General features: G+C 41.2%; 1 protein-coding gene across 1 annotated transcript in view; it reads left to right on the forward strand.

The window, feature by feature from the left end:
- The window catches only part of dcaf7 (ddb1 and cul4 associated factor 7), a 39471-nt gene extending 17003 nt beyond the window's left edge, over positions 1–22468 (forward strand). Inside the window, exons 3-6 of the mRNA XM_052038916.1 lie at positions 8655–8773; positions 11095–11304; positions 17441–17558; positions 19023–22468. Of these exons, the coding sequence (XP_051894876.1) occupies positions 8655–8773; positions 11095–11304; positions 17441–17558; positions 19023–19195 (620 nt within the window). The 3' untranslated portion in view covers positions 19196–22468. The remainder of the gene's footprint in view (positions 1–8654; positions 8774–11094; positions 11305–17440; positions 17559–19022) is intronic.
- The last annotated feature ends 350 nt before the right edge of the window (positions 22469–22818 follow it).

Consider the following 22818-nt stretch of genomic DNA (forward strand, 5'->3'; position numbering starts at 1 on the left):
CCACAGTCCTTGGTTGACAGTCAAAAGGCTATTGTAAGGTTGAGAGGCTGTGTGCAGTGGTTGAGCTGGCCCCACATTTTGCTTGGAATTGTTGTGCAGTGAAGGCCACATCTGTTGCACTGTGCCTGTGAAAAATGAAATCCATGTAATTCAGGTAGCAGCTCTGGCCACTGATAGAAGGTGATTAGTGCCCTTCCGATGACTTTTCATGTGGAAAGGTTTATTCAGCAAGTTTGAGAACAAATGGCCATTTACTTTATACTTCTATCCTAACTTAGTTGATATACAGTTCAAAAGTGCATTCATTCAGCCAGGTTAAAATAATGAGGTATGTCTGACTGCATGATCTTGATGTAACAGTGATAAAAGCTGGTTGTGTTGCAGACTGTCATGTGCATTTTTTTTCTCTTTCAGTTTTTTTTATTAGTTTCCAAATTAATACAGATTAATATATAACAGCAATGATTGTACATGTAATACAAAGAGATCAAGAGAGCAATCATGACATAGATGATCATAAAAAATAATAAAATATAAAAAAAATCTTTAGATCTCACCATCTCTTAGTAGATGAATATAATACAAAAGAAAAAGATTTATTGTATATATAAAAAAAATCCCCAAATCAATAAAAAAAATGTAAATAATATAACAAACTGGAAAATTTCAAAGAAGAGATTTTACAAAAAAAGAAAAAAAAATGGACTAAAATTTTGTCAACTCCGTTCCTTTAAATTGAAAAGTTATTGAAAAGGGATCTATATCATATGAAAGTATTGAATAAATGGACTCCAAATGTCTTCAAATTTAAGCAAAGGATCAACAGTACCACTCCTAATTTTTTCTGTAAGGAGTTCGTGCGTTCTCCCGTGTCTGCGTGGGTTTCCTCCGGGTGCTTGGGTTTCCTCCCACATTCTAAAGACGTGTGGGTAGGTTAATTTGGGGGTTTAAAATGGGCGGCGCGGACTCATTGGGCCGGAAGGGCCTGTTACCACGCTGTAAATAAAATTTAAAATTTTAATTTAAATTTTAAAATTTAAAAAATTTAGACATGATATAGTTTGAGAAAACCATTGGAAAGTAGTAGGGGGTATTGGATCCTTCCACTTAAGCAAAATGGATCGTTTGGCCATTAATGTGACAAAGGCAATCATACAGTAAGCAGAAGCAGATAAATGGCGAGATTCTATCGTTGGTAGTCCAAAAATTGCAGTAGTAGGGTGAGGTTGTAAATCAATATTCAATACAGTTGAGATAATGTTAAAAATGTCTTTCCAATATTTTTCCAAAAGAGGACAGGACCAAAACATGTGTTAGAGAAGCCACATTCCATTTACGTCTGTCATATGTAGGATTTATATGGTGATAAAAACGAACTAGCTTATCCTTTGACATATGGGTCCTGTGCACTACCTTAAACTGTATCAAAGAGTGTCTGGCACACATTGAAGATGTATTAACTAAATGAAGAATTTTCTTCCATGTCTCTAGGTAAAGATGTCTGGAGTTCACTTTCCCATTCATTCTTAATTTTGTCCAGTGATTCTGGATGTATTTTCATAATTAAATCATAGATTATTGCTATCAAGCCCTTTTGATAAGGATTAAGACCTAAAATTTTTTCCGTAATTTCAGTTTTATATGGTGTCGGAAAAGAGGCTATAGTAGCTTTTAAAAAATTTCTAAACTGCAAATATCGAAAAAAGTGTGACCTAGACAAATTGTATTTATTAGACAATTGTTCAAAAGATGAAAAACAGTTATCGAGGAATAGATCACGAAAACATATTATTCCCTTCCTTTTCCACATAGGAAAAGCTGAGTCAACTCTGGATGGTTGAAAGAAAAGATTGAATAGGACTTGACAAGTTAAATTTATTCAATCCAAAAAATTTACAAAACTGAAATCATATTTGTATTGTATGTTTAACTATATTGGGTTAATCATATATTTACTTAATTTGGTAAGTGCAAAAGGGAGTGAGGCTCCTAAAATAGAAACTAATGAAAATCCGTGTACTGGTTGATGCTCAAGGTGTACCCATTTGGGACATTGAATTACATCTGAATCTTGCATCCAAAAATTAAATATCTGATATTAATTGCCCAATAGTATAATCTAAAGTTAGGGAGGGCTATGCATTTTTTTTATAACGTTTCACAAAACAAAGGAACTTTCTGAAAGATGTGAGTTCTATAGCTGGCTCGTGCATGGCGGTTATCTAAAATTATATCAGACTAAGGATAAAAGCTATGTTTCCAAGGTGATCAGATCTTAATGCTACGATTTGGTATAATGTTTGGTACTCCTGACTCTGTACTGCTTCTTAATCCAGTTTTCAGTTTTCCAATTCCACTTAATATCCAGCTGTTGCTTGTAAAGTGTTGCTGTCATTTCTGAGGTATGATCTTTGTTTCTACTTTCTCTGAAATTGGTCCAGTTCTCTATGGTTTTCGGCATTCTCTGAAGAGCCCATATTCTTGAGACTGTACTGTGATAACAGCCAATGTGCTACAATGCCATACTTCAATCTGTGGGGTCAACATATGCTGGATAGGAAAAGGTCCATCTGGTAATTTGTACCAGTAGACCACCATTCTGTCTGCATTCCTTTAAAGTCCAGATAATCCCTACCTTTTTGATTAATCAGTCTAGACGTGCAAGCTCACTACATCTGCTCCACTTAGAATTGATTCTGTACTTGCCAATAGCTTCCTTCTGTTACGAACCAGCAACAAAAGAAACACACTGAGTCATGATTCAGTGTTAAAACTACTTTATTAATAACTACTTACGATAATAAGAAAAATAAAAGTAAAAATGTTAGTATGATAGAAGTAAAAATGTTAAACCTTGAACATTAACCCCAAAACTAAACTGTGTGTGTGGCAAAGTCCCAAACTCCAAGTCCAAGAATGGTTCTTAAAGTTCAGTTCAGCAAGCCATAAGGTGAAACGTGAGCAAAGGCTTCTTCAACAACCACCGTTGTCTGAAGATAAAATGTAGAGGTAGAGAACATAGAGTAATTACGAAATCCAAATGTTCCACGATGGAACCCAAACAACACCTCAGGGTTTACTCGGTAGTGACTTCCTCACCCCGAAAAGCATCCGACTCGTGGTCGTCCACACAAATACCTGTTTCCTTCTACAGGTCAGCAACAAAGTGAACTCCACCCGATTACTTCCAATTTCCATATGTGGATTGCAGTGACAGACACAGTTATTGTTTCTCATCCATCGATAGAGAAAACTAGCAGGCTGCGCCCCCTCCCCCTCCCCCTCTCCTCTGACTTCGACTGACCTCTTCAACAACGTCATTAATCTTCTGTTGACGTAAGCACGCCACACATACACACACACTACTCTATCTTAAAGGGACATTCACCGAGTCCGTAACACATCACTTGTCCATTCTTCACCCATAAAGCATGTGGATTGTGGAGTGTTGTGTGGGCTTGGGGCAGTAGACCATTATAACCACATAAATTTACTCTGCGTTTACCTGATCATGGTGAATGTTTAGTAGGAATGTGGACCTGGATCATTATTAATTTTGGTTGCCTCAGCTGATATGATCTGGTGATGCAGTTGTAATTTCTTTGGAGGCAGGGCCACTTTACTTATCACTGCATTCTGATTTTCCTGGCCTATATGTTGCTTCATTCGCCAGTTAATTCATTATCACTGAGTTTACACTAAAGTCCGAAGAACAGTCAGATGGGCAAAGCACTTCTGGAGAAGACAGAAAAACCTTTGCAGATCAGAGATTCCAGGGTTAAGTACGGAACCCTCTCTGTACTTAACCCTGGAACCTCTGGTCTGCAAAGATTCTAGTGCTGAAATCTGGAGCAAAAATGCTGCTCCAAATTTTGGTGCCTTAGTGTGAAATTCTTCCGAGTGTTCAACCTGAGTTCTCTTAAAGCCACTTGTGTCAACTAAAGACACTGGAGTAAGAACTTCTGCCTCAAAGTTAAAAGTTTGTAGAATTTTCTGCTCAAGTCTAATTCCAGAGACGTGAGCAGAAAAATCCAAATTTGCTTCAATGCTGAAAGTGGTGTGGTGGTTAAATTACTGCACTAGTAATGCAGAGGTCTGAATTAAGAATCGAGAGGCACGAGTTCAAATACAATTGCAATGGCTGGGAAATTTAAATTCAGTTAATAATCTTGAATAAAAATTCTAGCATCAAAAATGAGTACAAAAGCATTACTCATTTCACTTATTCTTCAGAGAAAGAAATCTGTCAAATTTATGCAGTCTAGTGTACGTTTGAATACAAACCCACAGGAATATAGTTGATTTTTTTCTGACCTCTGAGTGGCTGAGCAAGCAGTTCAGTAGTGATTAGGGATGGGCAATAAGTAATGGCATTGTCTGAACTGGCTGTTTTCTGCAATTGCATTAAAGTACTGAGGAAATAGTGCATTGTTGGAGATGCTGCTCTTTAGATAAGGCATTAAACTCAGGCTCTGCGTGCTGTTGTCAAGGTGGTTGGAGGATGGTGGGGTTGGCCTCGGTGCCTGGTCAATATTTATCCTTCGTCCAGGATAACCGAACAACAGATTCTGATCATTTTCATATTATTGCTTGGGAGCTTGCTCTGTGCAAATTAGTTGCTGTGGTTTCTGAGGCTTCTTCAAGGTACTTGAAGATCCTTTGGGATATTATTGAGATAAGTAATTGCAAGTTTTCTTAATGGACAAACATTATGTCCATCGTACTTTTGTATGACCTGGATATGATGATAGAGCCAAATTTTGTTTCGCTGCAGATGTGGTGATTCATGCTATTGTAGGTGATATATTACATCACAATGAAAGGTTATTAGATTAGGGCTAAATGGTATCAAATGTTTTTAAAATAGACACGTGAGGTTGCTTATTTCTCTCACATTCTCAAAATTCCTCACGTGGTGGTCCATAGAATTCTGGGTAGTGTTTGTGGCGGAATGGATTTGTATACATCGATCATTAAAGATGTTGTGGATGAATATAGAAAATTCCAAAAAGCAAATAAGAAGCCTGTCATTTTATAATCTAGCCCATAAACAATTGGGACTGGATTTACACCACAACTGTGTAAAACCTTGGTTAGACTTCACCTCGGGAAGGGTAGTCTCTGAAAGGAGTGCTACATTGTTTACCAGAGTGATAACTGGATTCCATGCCTTAAACTTTGAGGGCTTTAATCCCTGATTTTTTAGGACATTTTAAAGATGAGTATGATGGAAGGTTTGTCATATGAATAAAGGCGTGGGGTAATACTTTCTTCAATGAAGACAAGTGAAAGGTGATCTGTCCTTATTGAAGCATGCAAATGCTTAGAAGGCTTGGCGGGTAGATGCAGGGATATTTCCCCTGGCTAAGGTAATGAAAATCACGGCAAAATAAGTGGTTGGCCATTTAGGACTGGAAATTTTTGCCCAGAGACTGGTGAATTCTCTACCTGAGAGGACAGTGGAGACTTGGTCACTAAGAATATTCAAGCCAGAGAATGTTAGATGTTTGGGTAATAAGGGAATTGAAGGATATGGGGTTTATATGGGAAAGGAGTGCTGAAGTTGAACATCAGCCATGATCTAATTAGCCTGGCATTGCAGGTTCAATGGTCCTGTTCTTGTGTTTTTAATTACGGTGAACTTGTAGAGCAGATGGAAACTCTCTCTGGATGTCCAGAACTAAAAAGTCTAGCCGTACAAAAATGTAGTTAGTAAATACTTCTACGTATGATGGGAGAAATTTGAAACTCTTCCACAAGTCACAAGAGATGCAAGGTCAGTTAAGATTGATGGATTTATGATAACCAGTGGTAGTAAACAAAATTGGAGGCATGGAGGTAAATCACTGAGTCATGATTTTGTTGATTGACAGAAGTCTGAGGAGGTAAATAGTCTACACCTATTTCCATGTTCCTAGACAACCACAAGTGTAAATTAAAAGTTTATAGGTTTTTTCTGATTTTCGTTCATCCTGATGTTGCTTCCTCTTTGGGCCAAATGCATTTGGACAGTAGGGCATCCTGTTAGAGGTGGCCTGGCTTGCCAGTGACAATCACATCTCAATGATTTCTTTATAAAATAAAAAGGATGATTTATTGTAATATTGTCTGGGGTCAATTATGGGCACTAACTGTATCTAATACAGTGCAGGCAAGGAATAAAACCTCTATCTCATTGTGTATTAGTCAATGACACATGGGGAAGCTTTCAGATTGAAGTGATATGATTAGTAATTTCTTAATTAGTTTTGCTTCTTACCCCCCCCCCCCCCCCCCCCCCCCCCCCCCCCCCCCCCCCCCCCTTCAAAACCTTCAGATCACCCCTCTCAACCAATCTTTGATGCACACACCAATCCTTGTACTACTGACCTCTGGTCAATCTCACTTTCAATTCCTGGAGCATGTTGTAGCTTTCAAATTCATTCTCAGCTTTCCCAGTCTCCTTCAGTAAGTGAAACACATTGTATCAACTCACCTGAAGACATCCTGTGAGATTATTACCATGATAATTCCTCCCTGCTTGTTGTTCTCAACTGGTTTGCTGTCCTTGATATGGTTGACCACATTCATCTTCCATACTATGCTGTTGTTCAGTTTAGGGCAGGCACAGTAGTGTAGCGGTTAGTGCAACACTATTACAGCACCAGTGATTGGAGTTCAATTCCCGCCGCTGTCTGTAAGGAGTTTGTACATTCTCTGGTTTCCTCCCACATTCCAAAGGTGTAGGAGTTAGTTGGTTAACATGGCTATAATTGGGTGGCACGGGTTCGTTGGGCCTGTTACCGTGCTGTATAAATACAGTTCAAAGTTTAATGCTTGCTGACTTTTATTTCCAGTCTATCCGGGCATAGCTAGAGAAACACTTGCATTGGCTTCCTTTTCCACACCCTTACTGTTACTGTCCTTACAGTAATCATTGCTTACTGTTACCATTATCACTGTCCCATCCTATTCTCTGGCTCCCCTTCAGCAAAGGCATCTGAAGATATGGCTGCTGAACTGTAGAAATTTCTCATAATTAAATATTTGGAAAATGAAAAACATTGCTTCTGCTCCTGTCAGATTCACTCCTTTGCTGCTGATCCCCCTGACTCTTTCTGCCAAGAGTCTGGAATGTTCTGTTCTGTTCAACCATCACCCCTCTGCTTGGACCTCCTTTAGCTCCTAGTAAGGCATAGAAACAGAAATCAAATCTTTAAATGGTGTTGCTCCTCTCCCCCTCTATACCTGCAATCTCACCAGCTGTACTACTGTGACATCTGTTCCTACAATTCTGGCTTCTGAATTTTCTATGTCATTGGTATTCCCTGCTTTCTGCTGCAAAGCTCCTAATTGTGTCTTTAAATGTTTGTACCTCTATCCTCTTTTTATTAAAGGTATCCCTTAGAACCTCAATCCAGTGAATCTAAGTACACTGTATCCTTGGATACAGAGATCAAAATTACATACAGTTTTCCTGGCCTGGTCTCATTTTAAGTCTTGTAAAATAACAGTAATCCTTGCTCTTGTCCTCTGTGTCCTGTGCAATACAGACCCACAGACTGTTCTTGATGATACTTCCTCATGGGTGGGTGTCATTTTTTTTGATCCTTTGAAGTTAAAAATATTACAAAAATACAAATTGTTGGGTATTAGAATTTATTCACTTTGGAAGAATAGAAAAACTGATTTTATTTTTAAATAGTTAGACAAATTGGTATAAAGTGAGAACTTAGTTTTCTGGTTAATGAAATACACTATATGCATATGCAACAAGAAAGTCGGAAGGGAATAATATCCTGGCTTTGATAGCAAGGACAACAGTGTGTGACTGTCATTTTACAGGGCTTGGGCAACTGGAGTGCCTAATGGGGTTTTGGTCTCTGTATCTAAGGACTTAATACAATTTAGATTCACTGGATTGAATCCAGGAATGAGTGTTTGTCTAAAAGCAGGGCGTGAGTCAGTTTAACGTACATTTATTGAAGTTCAGAAGAATAAGAGATATTTTCAACGAAACATTAAAAAATGTAGAAAGGAATTGATGACTGATTCCTCTGGAACTGGGTGCATGTTCTCCAAACAAGGAGTCAATTAGGACATGAAATTAAATTCTTTATCCCAGAAGACTTTGGGAGCTCATTTGTTGAGTACATTCAAGATTGAAATTGATAGGTTTTTGCATACTAAGGGAAATCAGACAGGAAAGTGCAAAAGCTGATTGAGACAAATTGCTTATGGTGAAAGGGAAAATGTCTAAAATTTAAGACATCAGCTCTTCAGAGTTGAGCATTGGAATGTTCTTGAACTAAAATTTAAATTTGTATCTTAAAGTTAAATTTTTCTCTTTTCCAGAAGGAGATTCCAGAGCAATCTAATTAAAGTTTCTAAGGTTCTAAAGGGAATTGACAAAATGATTCATTATCAAATCCTAGGGGATAAAAAGAGACATTCTGTTGAATGAAATGCAGAGACTGTTTCAAGTATTGAATTCTTTGGTGTGAAAAGTTGTCAATTTTTTTACATGAGAAAATTTAATGTTTCTTGAGAGAGTAAAAGGATTGAGCAATTCTCAATCTGTGCATCTCTCAAAAAAACTGAAGGTCTGTTCAGCTTGTTCAGAGTTGCAGCTATATCCTGTTCTTCAGATTGCTAACAGCTTATGTTCTCCACAGGTACTTCCAGCATCGACACCACTTGTACAATCTGGGGCCTGGAGACGGGTCAGGTGCTTGGCCGAGTCAATCTAGTTTCTGGTCATGTGAAAACACAGCTCATTGCTCATGATAAGGAGGTAAGGAGGTCTCAATGTTCATCCGTGCTTAGTTCAACACAGGTACAAGTGTTCAGTAGGTCACTCAGTGAAGGCAGCATGCACAGTAAAGAGCATGGGGCCTGCTTTGCTTCCACATTTCTACTAAGTTGGTACAGTGGTAAGGGTGCAGCAGTTCTCAATGTTTGTGGATTTTTCTGCTGTGTGGAAGGCCTGGGAGTAATGAGGCTGCCTTCTCATAAAAAGTGAGGGTACTGGTAGGCTGCAACAGTTATTTAATATTGCTGGTAGCACCGTTGTGTGCTGCTGTAATATTGAGTGCTGAGTCACTCGTAACAATCTTGGTCATTGCAGTTTGGTTGTAGTAACCACTTCAGTGATAGTTTGTTATTCTTCAATTGCCAAATGATCGACAAATTGTAATCTACATGGCACAACACATTGGCAGTAATATTACAAATGAGCACTATTACAATTGGGCTGCAAGCTTTTTCAACTGGTGTCATTTTCATTTTCGTACTTGATTTTCACCATTACCCTGGAGTCCTTATCCAAAAAATTATCAGTCAATGCAAATGTGGCTAATGACCAAAATCAACAAGTTAATGTTTTGAGCAGCATAGTTTTGTAGCAAAATGCTTGACAGGTGATCTTGGAATCCCCTATTAGAAATAACAAGTTATGATTGGTTAGTAGTGTTTGGTGATCATTTTGGCTACCTGATTGACTTGATCATGAAATCCCACTACTTGTGTAGATGGGGGAAGGTTAATGTAGAATAGCACAGGATCTGACAGTACAGCATGAGAGGTGGCTGTTCTATCACTTGAATGTGAACCAGTTAATTTTAGTTATTTTTCAGTTTTCCTCAAATGCTTCTAAAAGAGCTTATGGTGCCGACATGTGTGGGAAAAGGAAGTTTTGAAATAAGTATATGAGAAAGTAATATCTGTGTTGATTGTCAAACAAAAGTGAGCTGTTTTTTGTCCCACTTTTGTTTTTCTGTGGATTATGCCTATAAAGACCACTGGTGCAGGCCAACAGAACACTTTCCTTTCAGGCATTTTGTATCTGCATCTAGCATTTCTAGGTTAGCTAAAACCTTATTACATGTAAAATGGACGTCCTGCTCTGCCTAAAACAACACCTGTGAAGAATGTGAATTATTATGGAATGTAGATTAAGTACTTACTATTTACACACTTTTTTTACTTCCTGGGGTAGGATTGTAAATTCATCCTTAATTGGAGACTACTTGGTTGCTGGAGTCTGTCTTAAACTTGCTGACATAGGGACCTTATGTTTAACAGGCATTTAAACCCAATTTCTAGAGCTAAATAAGCAAGTGCTCATTCTTGCACTGCAGAAAGGTCACTTTTCATCCTCATTTGGAGAGGTGTAGAGAGTGGGACATTTAATTGAGTCATTGCCCTTTGGCCCAACTCGTCCATGTTGGCCAAGTTGCCTACCTGAGCAAGTTCCATTTGCCTGTGTTTGGCCCATATTCCTCTAAACTTTGCCTATCCATGTATCTGTCCAAATATCTTTTAAATGTTGTAATTGTACTGGCGTCTACCAATTCGTCTGGCAGCTTGTTCTATATACCTACTTTTAGACTGCCTCTACTCGGGGGGAGGGGAGGGGAGGGGAGGGGGGGGGAAACCCCAGCCTCGTGTAGAAAACACCTTTACAGATGTAATACCTGAATGGAAATTAATTGTGTGACCTGGCTAGCATGTTTTGAAAACATTGATTCAGAAATGTCCTGCCATGGTTTTGCAGTGTAAGGGGATTTTTGTTGAAATGCAAGATATTCAAAAGTCTTTTTTATTGAAAAAAAAATCAATAGAAGCTCTAGCAAAGGAAGCTGGAATTTAATAATCCCAGCCAAAACCCCCACTTTCACTCAAAACTCCAGATGCTTTTTATGTAGCCAAATTTAGTTTTTTTTTAACACTGTCCTTGTTACTGTAGTTTGGTCAGTCTTTTGTTTGGCCATTATTTATTTGTTATTATTTAGTCTCATTGATGTGAACAGGCTAACCTGTCATGTCAAATGTTGTCCTGTCTACTCCCAGTGGTTTCACACAAGCATTTCCACTGGGGATTGCTTGATGATAATAACTGCAGCTCCTGATTGCTTCCCTCCACCCTAAATTATCTGAAGGTTAACTAGCATCTGAATGCAGCTCAATAAGATCACTGTGCTGGGGAATTGAAGCAAGGCCTGCCTTAACCTTTATTATTCTATTTTTCTTAATTTGCAAAGCTGCATTGCCTCTTCCACTAAAGCTGCTGATGATTAGGCTACTAAACAGAATCTTGTTTTCTCTCACTTGCAGGTGTACGATATTGCATTTAGTAGGGCAGGAGGTGGCAGGGACATGTTTGCTTCCGTGGGTGCAGATGGTTCAGTGCGCATGTTTGACCTTAGACACCTGGAACACAGCACCATCATCTATGAAGATCCCCAGCACCATCCGTTACTTCGACTGTGCTGGAACAAGCAAGATCCCAATTATCTGGCCACTATGGCAATGGATGGCATGGAGGTGAGCATAGAAAAATAAGCCTCCATGCATAAATGGTGTAGTAATATGTATAATGTGTCCCTGATCGGCAAGAAAGTAATTGCACTACTGCAGGAGTAAATTGTACAGACCAGGACAGTCCCTAGTTCCAAGTGTCAGTGTGTTGATGGGTGAGGAGGGGAAATGTCAGACAGAGGTATTGTACTGGTGGCTATCCAATGAACCCAGTTGGAAATTGTCTAGTGAACAGTAGACTGGGCTTATCTGTAATGTTACTAATAGTTGAATATATAAAAATAAAAAAAAAACTGCAGATGTTGGAAATGTAAAACACAAACAAAACACTGGAAATACCCAGCAGGTCAGGCTGCATCTGTGGGAAAAGAAACGGTCAGCATTTTGGGTCTGAAACCCTTCGTTAGAACTGAAAATGAGACAAATGAAGCATGTAAAGCTACAGTGAGGGAGGGTAAAACTGGGGCTACCATGGGGATAAGCTTCAAACAAGGTTATCTGGTCCAACAAACAATCTGCTGGAGGAACTCGGTGGATTTAGCAGCATCTGTGGGCGGGCGGGGCGGGGGGGGGGGGGAAGAAATTGTCAATATTTTGGGTCAAACCACTGCACTGGGACTGGATTAACAAGGTTACCTGGTCATTGAGTGAATGGGAGCAGTTAGAGGATGGGGCATAGACAAAAGAATGTGGGAGTTGTGAAATGCAAGCAGGACAAGCCTGGCAAGTCAGGGTGGATATGTCCTCCGCTCCCAGAGAGGTGGGGGGAGGCTGAGCTGTCATTACAGATGGATGACAGATAACACAGTGAGAAACCAAGTTACCTGAAGTTGTAGAATTCAATATTCAGTCCAGAAGACTGCAACGTCCCCAGACAGAAAATGAGGTGCTGTTCCTCAAGCTTCTGTTGGGACTCTCTGTGACAGCACCAGAGGCAGCAGACTGTAAGTCAAAAGTGGGATGTGGCACTAAAGTGGCAGACAGCAGGAAGCTCAGGGTCACACTGCTTCACCTGGAAAGACTGTTTGGTTCACTGGATGGTGGGAAAGGAAGAGGTGAAAGGACATCACCTGCATCTGCAAGGGAAATTGCTGTAAGAAAGAGTGCGGTTGGTTGGAATGGAAGAGTGGACCAGGGAGTCACGAAGGGAACAGTCCCTACAAAATGCTGAGAGGTTAGGAGAGGGTTAGATGTGTCTGGTGGTGGAATCTCTTTGAAGTTGGCAAAAGTTAGAGATCTGTTGAATGCAGAGGCTGCTGTGGTGGAAGGTGAGGACCAAGGGAAACTCTATCCTTTTTATGTCCTGGGGAGAGAGCAGGAGCACAGGAAATGGATAACGTGGTCAGGGCTTTATTAACAATGGTAGCAGGGAAGCTGCAGTTCAGAAAGAAAGAAGACAGTCTTTCTAGAGAAGCAGTGATTCACTTGCACTTCCAGTCTAGAGTATTCCATTCCATGTCCACAATGTGGCCTCCTCTGCATTGGAGAAACCAACACAGATTGGGTGATTGATTTGTGGAACGCCTATGTTAAGTCTACAGGGGCAACCTTGAGCTTCCTCTTGCCTGCCACTTTAATTCCTTATCCCACTTTGATTCCAACCTATTTGGTCTGTGGCTTCCTGTACCGTCACTGAGTCCCAACAGAAGCTTGAGGAACAGCGCCTCATTTTCTGTCTGGGCACATTGAAGCCTCCTGACTTGAAATTGAATTCTACAACTTCAGGTAACTTGACTTCTCGGTCTGTATCTTTTCTTCCCCTTTTGGGAGTGGAGGACATGCCTGACCTGATGGGCTTGTCCTCTGCACTGCATTTTGCAACTCCCACGAGTGCTGCTTATCTGATGTGATGTGCCTGTGATGCTGCTGCAAGCAGGTTTTTCATTGCATCTGTGAATGCATGTACTTGAGGGTATGATGATAAACTCGATTTTGACTTTGCTCTCGCCCTCTAACTGCTCCCATTCACTCATTGACCAGATAAATTTGTTTACAGCTAATTATCTCAGTTTTACTCTATCAGAGACACCCCTCCCCCACCCTGCCTACAGTTTTACAAGCTGCTTTAGTCTCCTTTTCAGTTCTGATGAAGGGTCTCCGACCTGAAGTGTTCACTCTGTTTCTTTTCCCACAGATGCAGCCTGACCTGAGTATTTCCAGCATTTTCTGTTTTTTTTTGTGAATAGTTGAATGGATGTTGTGACCAGTTACACTTGATGGCTTGGCATGTGAATAAGCTAATAGAAAGCCTACAGTAAGTGAATCATAGCCCATCATGGAACAGAGGAAGGTGAACAGCCAGAGGTCATGGTACATATTGGTACCAATGACATAGGTAGGAAAACAGATGAGGTCCTGAAGAGGGAATATAGGGAACTAGGTAGGAAGCTGAAAAGCAGGACCTCAAGGGTAGTAATCTCTGGATTGCTGCCTGTGCCACGTGCTGGTGAGGGTAAGAATAGGGTGATTTGGCAGATGAACGTGTGGCTCAGGAGTTGGTGCAGGGGGCAGAGTTTCAGATTTGTTGATCATTGGGATCTCTTCTGGGGAAGGTACGACCTGTACAGAAGGGACAGGTTACACCTGAACTGGAGGTGGACAAATATCCTTGTGGGCAGGTTTGCTAGAATTGTTGGGGAGGGTTTAAACTAGTTTGGCAGGGGAATGGGAACCAGAGTGATAGAGGTTGGTTCATTTAGTGTACAAGTAGATGCAGAGTGTAGAAAGACAGGAAGGGTAGGGATTTGAAAGGGTAAAATTGCAGTCAGTTGGATGGGCTGAAGTGTGTCTAATGCAATAAGTATCAGGAACAAGGGTGATGAACGTAGCATGGATAAGTACGTGGAACTATGACATGGTGGCCATTACATAGACTTGGCTGTCGCAAGGGCAGGAGTGGCTGCTGGATATTCCGGGGTTTAGATGTTTCAGAAGGGACAGGGACGGAGGTAAGAGGTGGGGGAGTGGCTTTGCTGATCAGGGACAGTGTCACAGCTGTAGAAAGGGAGGATGTCCTGGAGGGATCGTCTACTGAGTCAGTGTGGGTTGAAGTCAGAAACAGGAAGGGAGTGATCACTCTATTGGAAGTATTCTACTCCCCAATAGCAGCAGAGACGCTGAGGAGCAGATGGGAAATTATTTAACTGGGGTGGGGGGGGGGGGTGCGGAAATTATGATGCTATTAGGCAGGAACTTGGAAGTGTAAATTGGGAACAGATGTTCTTGGGGAAGTGCGCAGTGGAAATGTGGAGGTTGTTTAGGGAGTACTTGCATGGGGTTCTGGATAGGTTTGTCCCATTGAGGCAGGATAAGGGTGGTAGAGTGAAGGAACCGTGGTTAACAAGAGACCTAGAACATCTTGTCAAGAGGAAGAAAGAAGCTTACCTGACATTTAGAAAGCATGGATCAGACAGGGCTCTGGAGAGTTACAAGGCAGCAGGAGGAACTTAGGAGAGCCACAAGGGGGCATGAGAAGTCCTTGACGAGTAGGATCAAGGAAAACGCCATGGCGTTCTACATGTATGTGAAGAATAGGAGGATGACTAGATTGAGGGTAGGACCGATCAAGGATAAAAGAGGAAACATGCCTGGAGTCAGAAGAGGTAGGGGAGGTCCTTAATGAATACTTTGCTTCAGTATTCACCAGAGAGAGAGACCTTGACGTTTGTGAGGATGGCATACGACAGGCTGATACGCTTAGGGCATGTCGACATGAGGAAAGAGGATGTGCTGGAACTTTCGAAAGACATTAGGATAGATAAGTCACCGGGGCCAGAGGGGATATATCCAAGGTTATTACGAGAAGCAAGGGAAGAGATTGCTATGCCTTTGGCGATTATCTTTGCGTCCTCACTGGCCACAGGAGTAGTGCCAAATGATTGGAGGGTGGCAAATGTTGTTCCTTTGTTTAAGAAAGGGAGTAGGGATCACCCTGGAAATTACAGACCAGTGAGCCTTCAGTGGTGGGCAAATTACTGGAGAAGATTCTTAGAGACAAGATTTTTGGGCATTTGGAGAAGCATAGGCTGATTAGGGACAGTCAGCATGGCTTTGAGGGGCAGGTCATGCCTCATGAGCCTGATTGAATTCTTTGAGGATGTGACAAAGCGTATTGAAGGTAGAGCAGTAGATGTGGTGTATGTGGATTTTAGTCAGGTGTTTGATAAGGTTCCTCATGGAAGGCTCTTTCAGAAAGTCAGGAGGCATGGGATCCAGGGAAATTTGGCTGTGTGGATTCAGAATTGGCTCGCTCATAGAAGACAGAAGGTGGTTATAGATGGAGCGTATTCTGCCTGAAGGTCAGTGACCAGTGGTGTTCCGCAGGTATCTGTTCTGGGATCCCTGCTCTTTGTGATTTTTATAAGTGACTTGGATGAGGATGTTAGTAAGTTTGCTGCTGATACAAAGGTTGGTGGTGTTGTGGATAGTGTAGAAGGTTGTTGTAGATTACAACAGGATATTGATAGACTGCAGACCTGGGCTGAGAAGTGGCAGATAGAGTTTAACCCAGTAAACTGTTGAACACTTTGGGAGATCAAATCTGAAGGCAGAATACAAGGTTAGCAGTGTGGAGGAACAGAGGGATCTTGGGGTCCACATCCATAGATCCTTCAAGGTTGCCATGCAGGTTGATTGGGTTGTTAAGAAGGCGTATGGTGTGTTGGCCTTCATTAGTCGGGGTATTGAGTTCAAGAGCCGCGAGGTAATGTTGCAGCTCTGTAGAACTCTGGTTAGACTACACTTGGGAGTATTGTGTTCAGTTCTGGTCGCCTCATTATAGGAAGGATGTGGAAGCTTTAGAGAGAGTGCAGAGGTGATTTACCAGGATGCTGCCTGGATTGGAGAGCATGTCTTATGAGGATAGGTTGAGTGAGCTAGGGCTTTTCTCTTTGGAGAGAAGGAAGGTGAGAGGTGACTTGATATAGGTGTACAAGATGATAAGAGGCATAGATCAAGTGGGCAGTCAGACTTTTTGCCAGGGCGACAATGGCTAACACGAGGGGGCATAATTTTAAGGTGATTGGAAGAAGATATAAGGGGGATGTCGGGTAAGTTTTTTTTTACAGAGTGGTAGGTGCGTGGAATGCACTGCTGGCAGAGGTGGTGGGGGCAGATACATTAGGGACATTTAATAGACTCTTAGACACATTGAATGATAGAGAAATGGGGGGCTATGTGGGAGGGAAGGGTTAGATAGATCTTAGAGCAGGACAAAATGTCTGCATAACATTGTGGGCTGAATGGCCTGTACTGTGCTGTAATGTTCTGCGTTCAAACAAATTAACACTAACAAAAGTGGAGTTGCAGATTGTAATCAGGGTAATATTTTTTGTGGAAGTTGGTATTTTGGAAGAGTGGAGCATCGGGCTGAAGTTTATGCCACTTAAAGAGCAGTCATAACTGTATTTGCATAAACCCATTCCATTCTATTATTGAAGTTTATTATCCCTTTTTATAGCATCCTCAATGCCAGGATAACTACTGATTTTTTTTTACAGAATTACTTTTGGTTGCCTAGTGTTTTTTTTTACAGGTCTTTGAAAATGTTAATTGGAGGCTTGTTGCAGACTTGATCAAATCTATTTAGTTAAATCTATTTTGACTCAACCTGGATCCTATTCACCTTGTGAAAACTGTTCCAAAGAAAGATCCAATTTCTTTTTCTGCTACACCAACAAATCAGAGATGCATTTGGAAGATGGATGTGTTCAGTTGACCAGAAATTGTGGATACATCTGCAATAACTGCATGTGCTTCTGTGCATAGGTTACAGGCACAAAACTAATGTAACTTTTCCCCTCTGGCTGTGTCCTACCAGCTCAGCTGTAACTAAATACAGAAAGACAGACCCCATGACATGTGGTTAGCAGTGTAGCTTCTGGCATTTTCCATCTGAGAGGGGAACAAAATCAAAACAATTTTGGTGCCCATTGTTTCCAAATATATAAGCCTTGTTCTTAAATTTTATCATGGTAAAAAAGAGAGGAATGAAGTAAGGGTTTATTTGTATTGAATTCAAGTTACTTTGGAAGTCCAGTGAAGCATTAATTGTGTTTGGTAACACACTGCTTTACTCTCGTTTTGCTGTAGCAGATTTTCTTTTGAGTCTGTTAATCCAAAAGCATCTACCTGTCACTTGTAGGTGGTGATTCTTGATGTCCGTGTGCCCTGCACACCTGTGGCCCGGCTAAACAATCACCGAGCATGCGTGAATGGCATCGCCTGGGCTCCACACTCATCCTGTCACATCTGCACTGCAGGTAAGGGCTTCCTTTGTTCTTTGGTGCTAAATGTCTAGCAATGACTTGGAAATAAATTACCTTTGTCTTAGTCATTAAAATCCTCTTATTTTTATTTTGAGAACATTAATTGGATTTCCACATTAACCTTTACCTTTACTGCTCTGCAGTTAGAATTTCTGTTGCCACGTAAAACCAACATTTTTTTTATATCTGGAAAAATGTTAACTTATCCTCTTGAGTCCTCTCTAGTCTTAACATCTGCTCTAAAATAGTGTGTCCAGAACTGGGTACCGACCTAGCCAATGATCTGCAGACTTGCCAATAACCTGTCACTTTTGCATCCTCTCCATAAAATCTAGATTCTATTTCCTTTTGTTTTCTCAACTTGTATCTGAGCCCTTAAGTTTCTCTGCTTGTCTATTGTTTTATGAAGTTTTATCATTTTCTGTATTTTTTCTTTTTCCTAACATTTTATCTGTCCAAATATACTAACCTGTCTGCCTTTAGTTAATTAATCCTTTTCTCAATTAAATACATTTCCCATTCTTGTACCATCTACATCCGTTGAAATTGCATTTTCCACTTCCCAAGATGGCTTATTGAAGACCTCTGTTTTCTGGGAGACACCAAAACTCCTGTGTGTGAAATGTCTGTTGGCCCATACTGTTTTCAGGTTTTTCAACTTGTGTATTCTGCCTAACTTCGTTTTAATTTTGTTGGTAACCTTGGCCCTAAAGTTATCATAACCCATTTCTAAATATTTCAAGTTGAATTTCTCTACTCATAAGAAGCTTTTTTCCTGCCTCTCTTGAAAGGTGTCCATGCATAACTCTGAATTATTCATGGTTTTCCTATCATTCAATCTTCTCTGACAATTTTCCATGGTAGTTCATCTTTGGATTAGTTCCATATTTAACTCTGAACTTGGCTTTTGAGCTGAAATACTGTTTATGTCAAGATGTACACCAAATCTAGTGATCCTTAGCAGGTTTGATGACTTCATCACTATGGCCTGAATTTGAACCTGTGAAATGTATCGTTTCCTTACCTGGGGTGGGAGTGGTTCTGAACACCTCTTCACTGACTGGAAGATTCTTATTGTAAAGACTCGTGCCAACTATGAACTATAACTCACTGTCATGGCCTGCAGCACTGGATCTCCCTACAGGGTTTTGCCCAGCTTCTGCCTGGCCCCTATTCATTCATATGTCATTATAATTGGTGGGAAAAAGTTGGGCTACCAGACGATTTGAACTTTTATTCCATGTTAGGATTCGCAGTTCATTGTCCCCTTTGAATTCTTGTGTTGAAAACAGTAAATGTCCCACACCATGTAGGATTGAGCCAAGCAGAATAGGAGAGCTGCAGAATGCTGAAGGGTGTTCATAAGCATTTCAATGGGAGGAATGTTTTGCTCTCAATACTGTTAACTTTGTTAAAGGCTGATGCTGTTTTTAACTAAATCAACACTTTTGTTTCAAGCGGATGACCACCAGGCACTTATTTGGGACATCCAGCAGATGCCACGTGCCATCGAAGATCCCATCTTGGCATACACAGCGGAAGGAGAAATCAACAATGTCCAGTGGGCGTCCACCCAGCCTGACTGGATAGCCATTTGCTATAATAACTGTCTTGAGATCTTGCGGGTTTAGTTCTGATGACTGACACTAGCAAAGGGAGGGGAGTTGGGGGCTGTTGTGTGTGAATGGTACGAATGAGTTAAAGTTGAGAATGATTGTGCAGATTCTCAGTGTTGTTATTATATTCTGAGTGCAATTGGCCCTTTCTGGGTCCAAATTAACCATTTGGATCTCTAACCCATCCCCACCTTAAAGCAAATATCTAAACCAGTTAGGAAAGGACACTCTCATTCAATCAGCTAACCCTCTGGTAATGTACATGTACCACAGTAGAAATCTTTTTTAAAATATCACTGTAAATAACACTTGACCATATTTTTATGATTGGAGTAGCTCAGTCTGGGATAGCTAGTTTCAGAACAAGTCCTGTTCCCTAATCCACTACATCAGGTGATCCTTATTCCGTACTGAGCTTGTAAGAATGGTTTTCTTTTGATTTGAAAGATTAGAATCTGTCTTTTCAGATATTATAACAAGGAAATAACTTGGCAGCTGGAAGCTGTGATATTGGGCCATAGTAAAGTTTACAGATTGGATTGAAGCACCTCTGGAGCATCTAGATGAGGATTCTGCTGAATAATGCAGTAAGCAATAGTCTGGTTTTGAGAACATGCTTCACTTGGCCCTCGTTTGTAGCCCTCACTTGTAGAAATGAAACAAACGTCTGCAGGACACCATTATTCCTTCAATGGATTTGTGTTTCTCCAAGTCAAGCCCCGATGACAGCATTGGCTTTTGCAATGCAAACAAGGTATTGTTCTGCCTCTTGAAGTGGGCAGCACTACATTGTGGAAGTATGGTGCAGCAAAGTGGACACATTGCAATGACTGACACTAGCACCACTTGTTATTGGGATTATCATTTTAATTTGGTTTTTAGAGAGGCAGATGTTTTCAGCCCATTTAATCAAATATGGAATTGGTTTTCCTTTTTTTCAATGGCCCATTCACCAAGCTCCCCACCAATTCTCCTCTGGCAGGATTTATTAAACCATGAATGGATTTTAGGAGACATCCTGTGTGCACATTTTTGGAATCTATTGTGATTGTTGACCTTCTGTTTGCCTTCTAATATAAACAGGCTGAATTTGGAGCATGTGGTTGCAGTCTAACTGGATAGTTAAGTGAAGTTTTATACTATCAGTGCAACACAATCTGAGTCTTTCTGAAGTCAGGGCTCCTGAATGCATTGCATCGCCCTTCTTTCTTGCCCACCCTCGATGGCAGTGTTTATACTGGTTTTGTATTTTGGGGGTAGGAGGGGTGTGGTGGTTACAAGGGTGTCTTGGTAATCCCTGTCCTTTAATGGTGTGCCTTCACTGAGAGGCAATCAATTAAACATAGGTGCAGGAGTATAATCCAGCAGCCCTTTGATCCTGCACTGCTGCTCAGTTAGTCCATGCCAAATGTTATTCCTTCGGGAAGTGATGTATTGTGAAGCGGCAGGACTCCCTATGCAACCTTTTCATATGCTCCGTTTTCCCCCTCACCCTGATGAAGCTGTGTTTGATAGACAGAAAATATTGATTAAAAAGATGCACTGTGATGAAGTACAATTGAATAGCAATAAAAAAAAGTCTTTACAGCTGCACTGAGACTTGTGGCTGTGGAGCTATGACTGTGCATTTTAACAGGCTCCTAACTCTGCAATCCAGGTGATGATTTTTCCATTGTCAAACCTGATACATAATTGGCCTGATACGTTATTACTTAGAATGTAACTTGTATTTGAATTTGGGTCTTTTGGCAGCAGAAAGTTGTGGATTTTTTTTAGCATGGTTAACGCAGTATTCAGGACTGTTCTGGCCTGTTATGGGGATGGATCTGCATGAGTGAGGGGGGTAGGAGTGGGAGTGTTCATGTGGGTTGGCATATAATGTAAGTGCCAGAGTTAAGCAGCTTTAGTTGTTGACCAAGTTAAAACAGAATACCCTACGTACCCAGACTTGTGAAAGAGCAGTCAGTGGGAAATGAGAAATGGATCATTCTCAAGCATTCTTTATTTGGTTGGTGCTTAACCTCAGTTCATTATCTACTTAGTGTACTAATTTAAAGGGGGAATTGGTGAATGTAGGATTTTTTTTAGCATGGAAGGGCATGTGTTTGTTTATATTGTAGTAGGACTGGGTGCAAAGTGCTCGATGCCTCTACAAGGTACTATGCAGAACATACTTTGGAAATTGTTACCAGATACTGATTTGGTGCATTCTATATCCAGATCTGAAGATGTCTGTGCAGTGGTTGCTCTTTGGTCTTGCTCCAGGAGGGAGTGTAATAGATTTCTTTTATCAGAACAGGAGATGAAGCAATGGAGTTCACCTCTAGTCAGAACGTTAGTACACTGCTACCCTGCTTGGTGTTACGGCTGTGTTCCCAAGAACACTAACGGAATCAGCACTAAAAGGGGTTGTTACAGCATTATGTATATAGGAATGCTCTCCCAGCCGCTGCTGTGCTGCAGACCATGTTGAGGGCTCAGCCCCTGTTAATCACTTCCACAACAATGAAATGGTTAACTCATCACTACACCACTTGATGTGCAGTGAGCCACTGAGGCAAAGTGCAGAAGCTGCCTATGAGGGCTAATGTTGGGCAGGTGGAGTAAGCGGTGCTGCTCAGAGCTGAGATATGGGACTTGGGTACACTGAGGCCAATGTGGCGAGGGCTGGCCATCACTGCGAACTGGACACTGTTAAATCTCTAGGCTGGGGAAGGCTGTGCATCCAAGCAATGGTGAAAGTTGGGGGGTGGGAGGTTGGCAGATTCCACCACGTCCAATGGGGGTGGTGGTGGTGGTGTAATGAGAAAGACCCTAGGGTCCAAGTGATCTGTCAATGTCCGGAGCTAGTCCCCAGCCATGACTGCACTGTGTGGATCTGGGTGCTGCCCTGAGCCCTGCATCTCAGCTCTGAGCAGCTGCTCTGCTCCCCCAAACTGCCCAGCACCAGCCGTCTGCACATTGCCTGAATCCAACTGAGCCATGTGGTGATCGCCATTTCATTGCTTTAGAAGCATCAGATTCCCAGCACAGCAGTGTGCAGCCAAAGTGTTCTTTTTCTTAAGAAAAAAGTACTGTGGAGTGTGTGGCTGTGCAAGTTTAGACTCAAGGACCAAGTATGTTGTAACAAATCAGCGCTCTGCAGGGCAGTGCTAAGCAGGATATCAGTGAGGTGGAGTAACCTGAAAGCAAAATTTGCAACTCTGGTTTTTACATTGAGGTATAGTAAATATTGAAGGTCTGTCACTCCAAAATTTGGGGGGGGGGGGGGGGGGGGGGGGGGTGGGGGAGATGAGGGAAGGATGCAAATAAGTTACTTTAAAGCATTGCATTAAACTAGGTGCAGTTCTGTCACTCGGGGAATAAATCTAATTGATAAACTGAAATGCTGCAATGTATTTTGCTTCATACTAATGTCTTGGTTTTACATTTTTCTGTTGTGCATTGGCACAACGAATACCTTTTGACTGATAAAACATATTTATTGTCTGAAGGTTTCTGCTGAGCCTATTTCAATTTTCCCTGCTTACTGAACTTTCCTACAACCAACAGAATTGCCTCCTTTCTGAATGAATTGGAACAACCCTGCCCTCCACCCTTTGGATTTTTCAAGTTGTTCTATCCTCTGGTTGTTTTCT

This window comes from Pristis pectinata, chromosome 25 (assembly GCF_009764475.1).
Source record: "Pristis pectinata isolate sPriPec2 chromosome 25, sPriPec2.1.pri, whole genome shotgun sequence".
Taxonomy (NCBI): Eukaryota; Metazoa; Chordata; class Chondrichthyes; order Rhinopristiformes; family Pristidae; genus Pristis; species Pristis pectinata.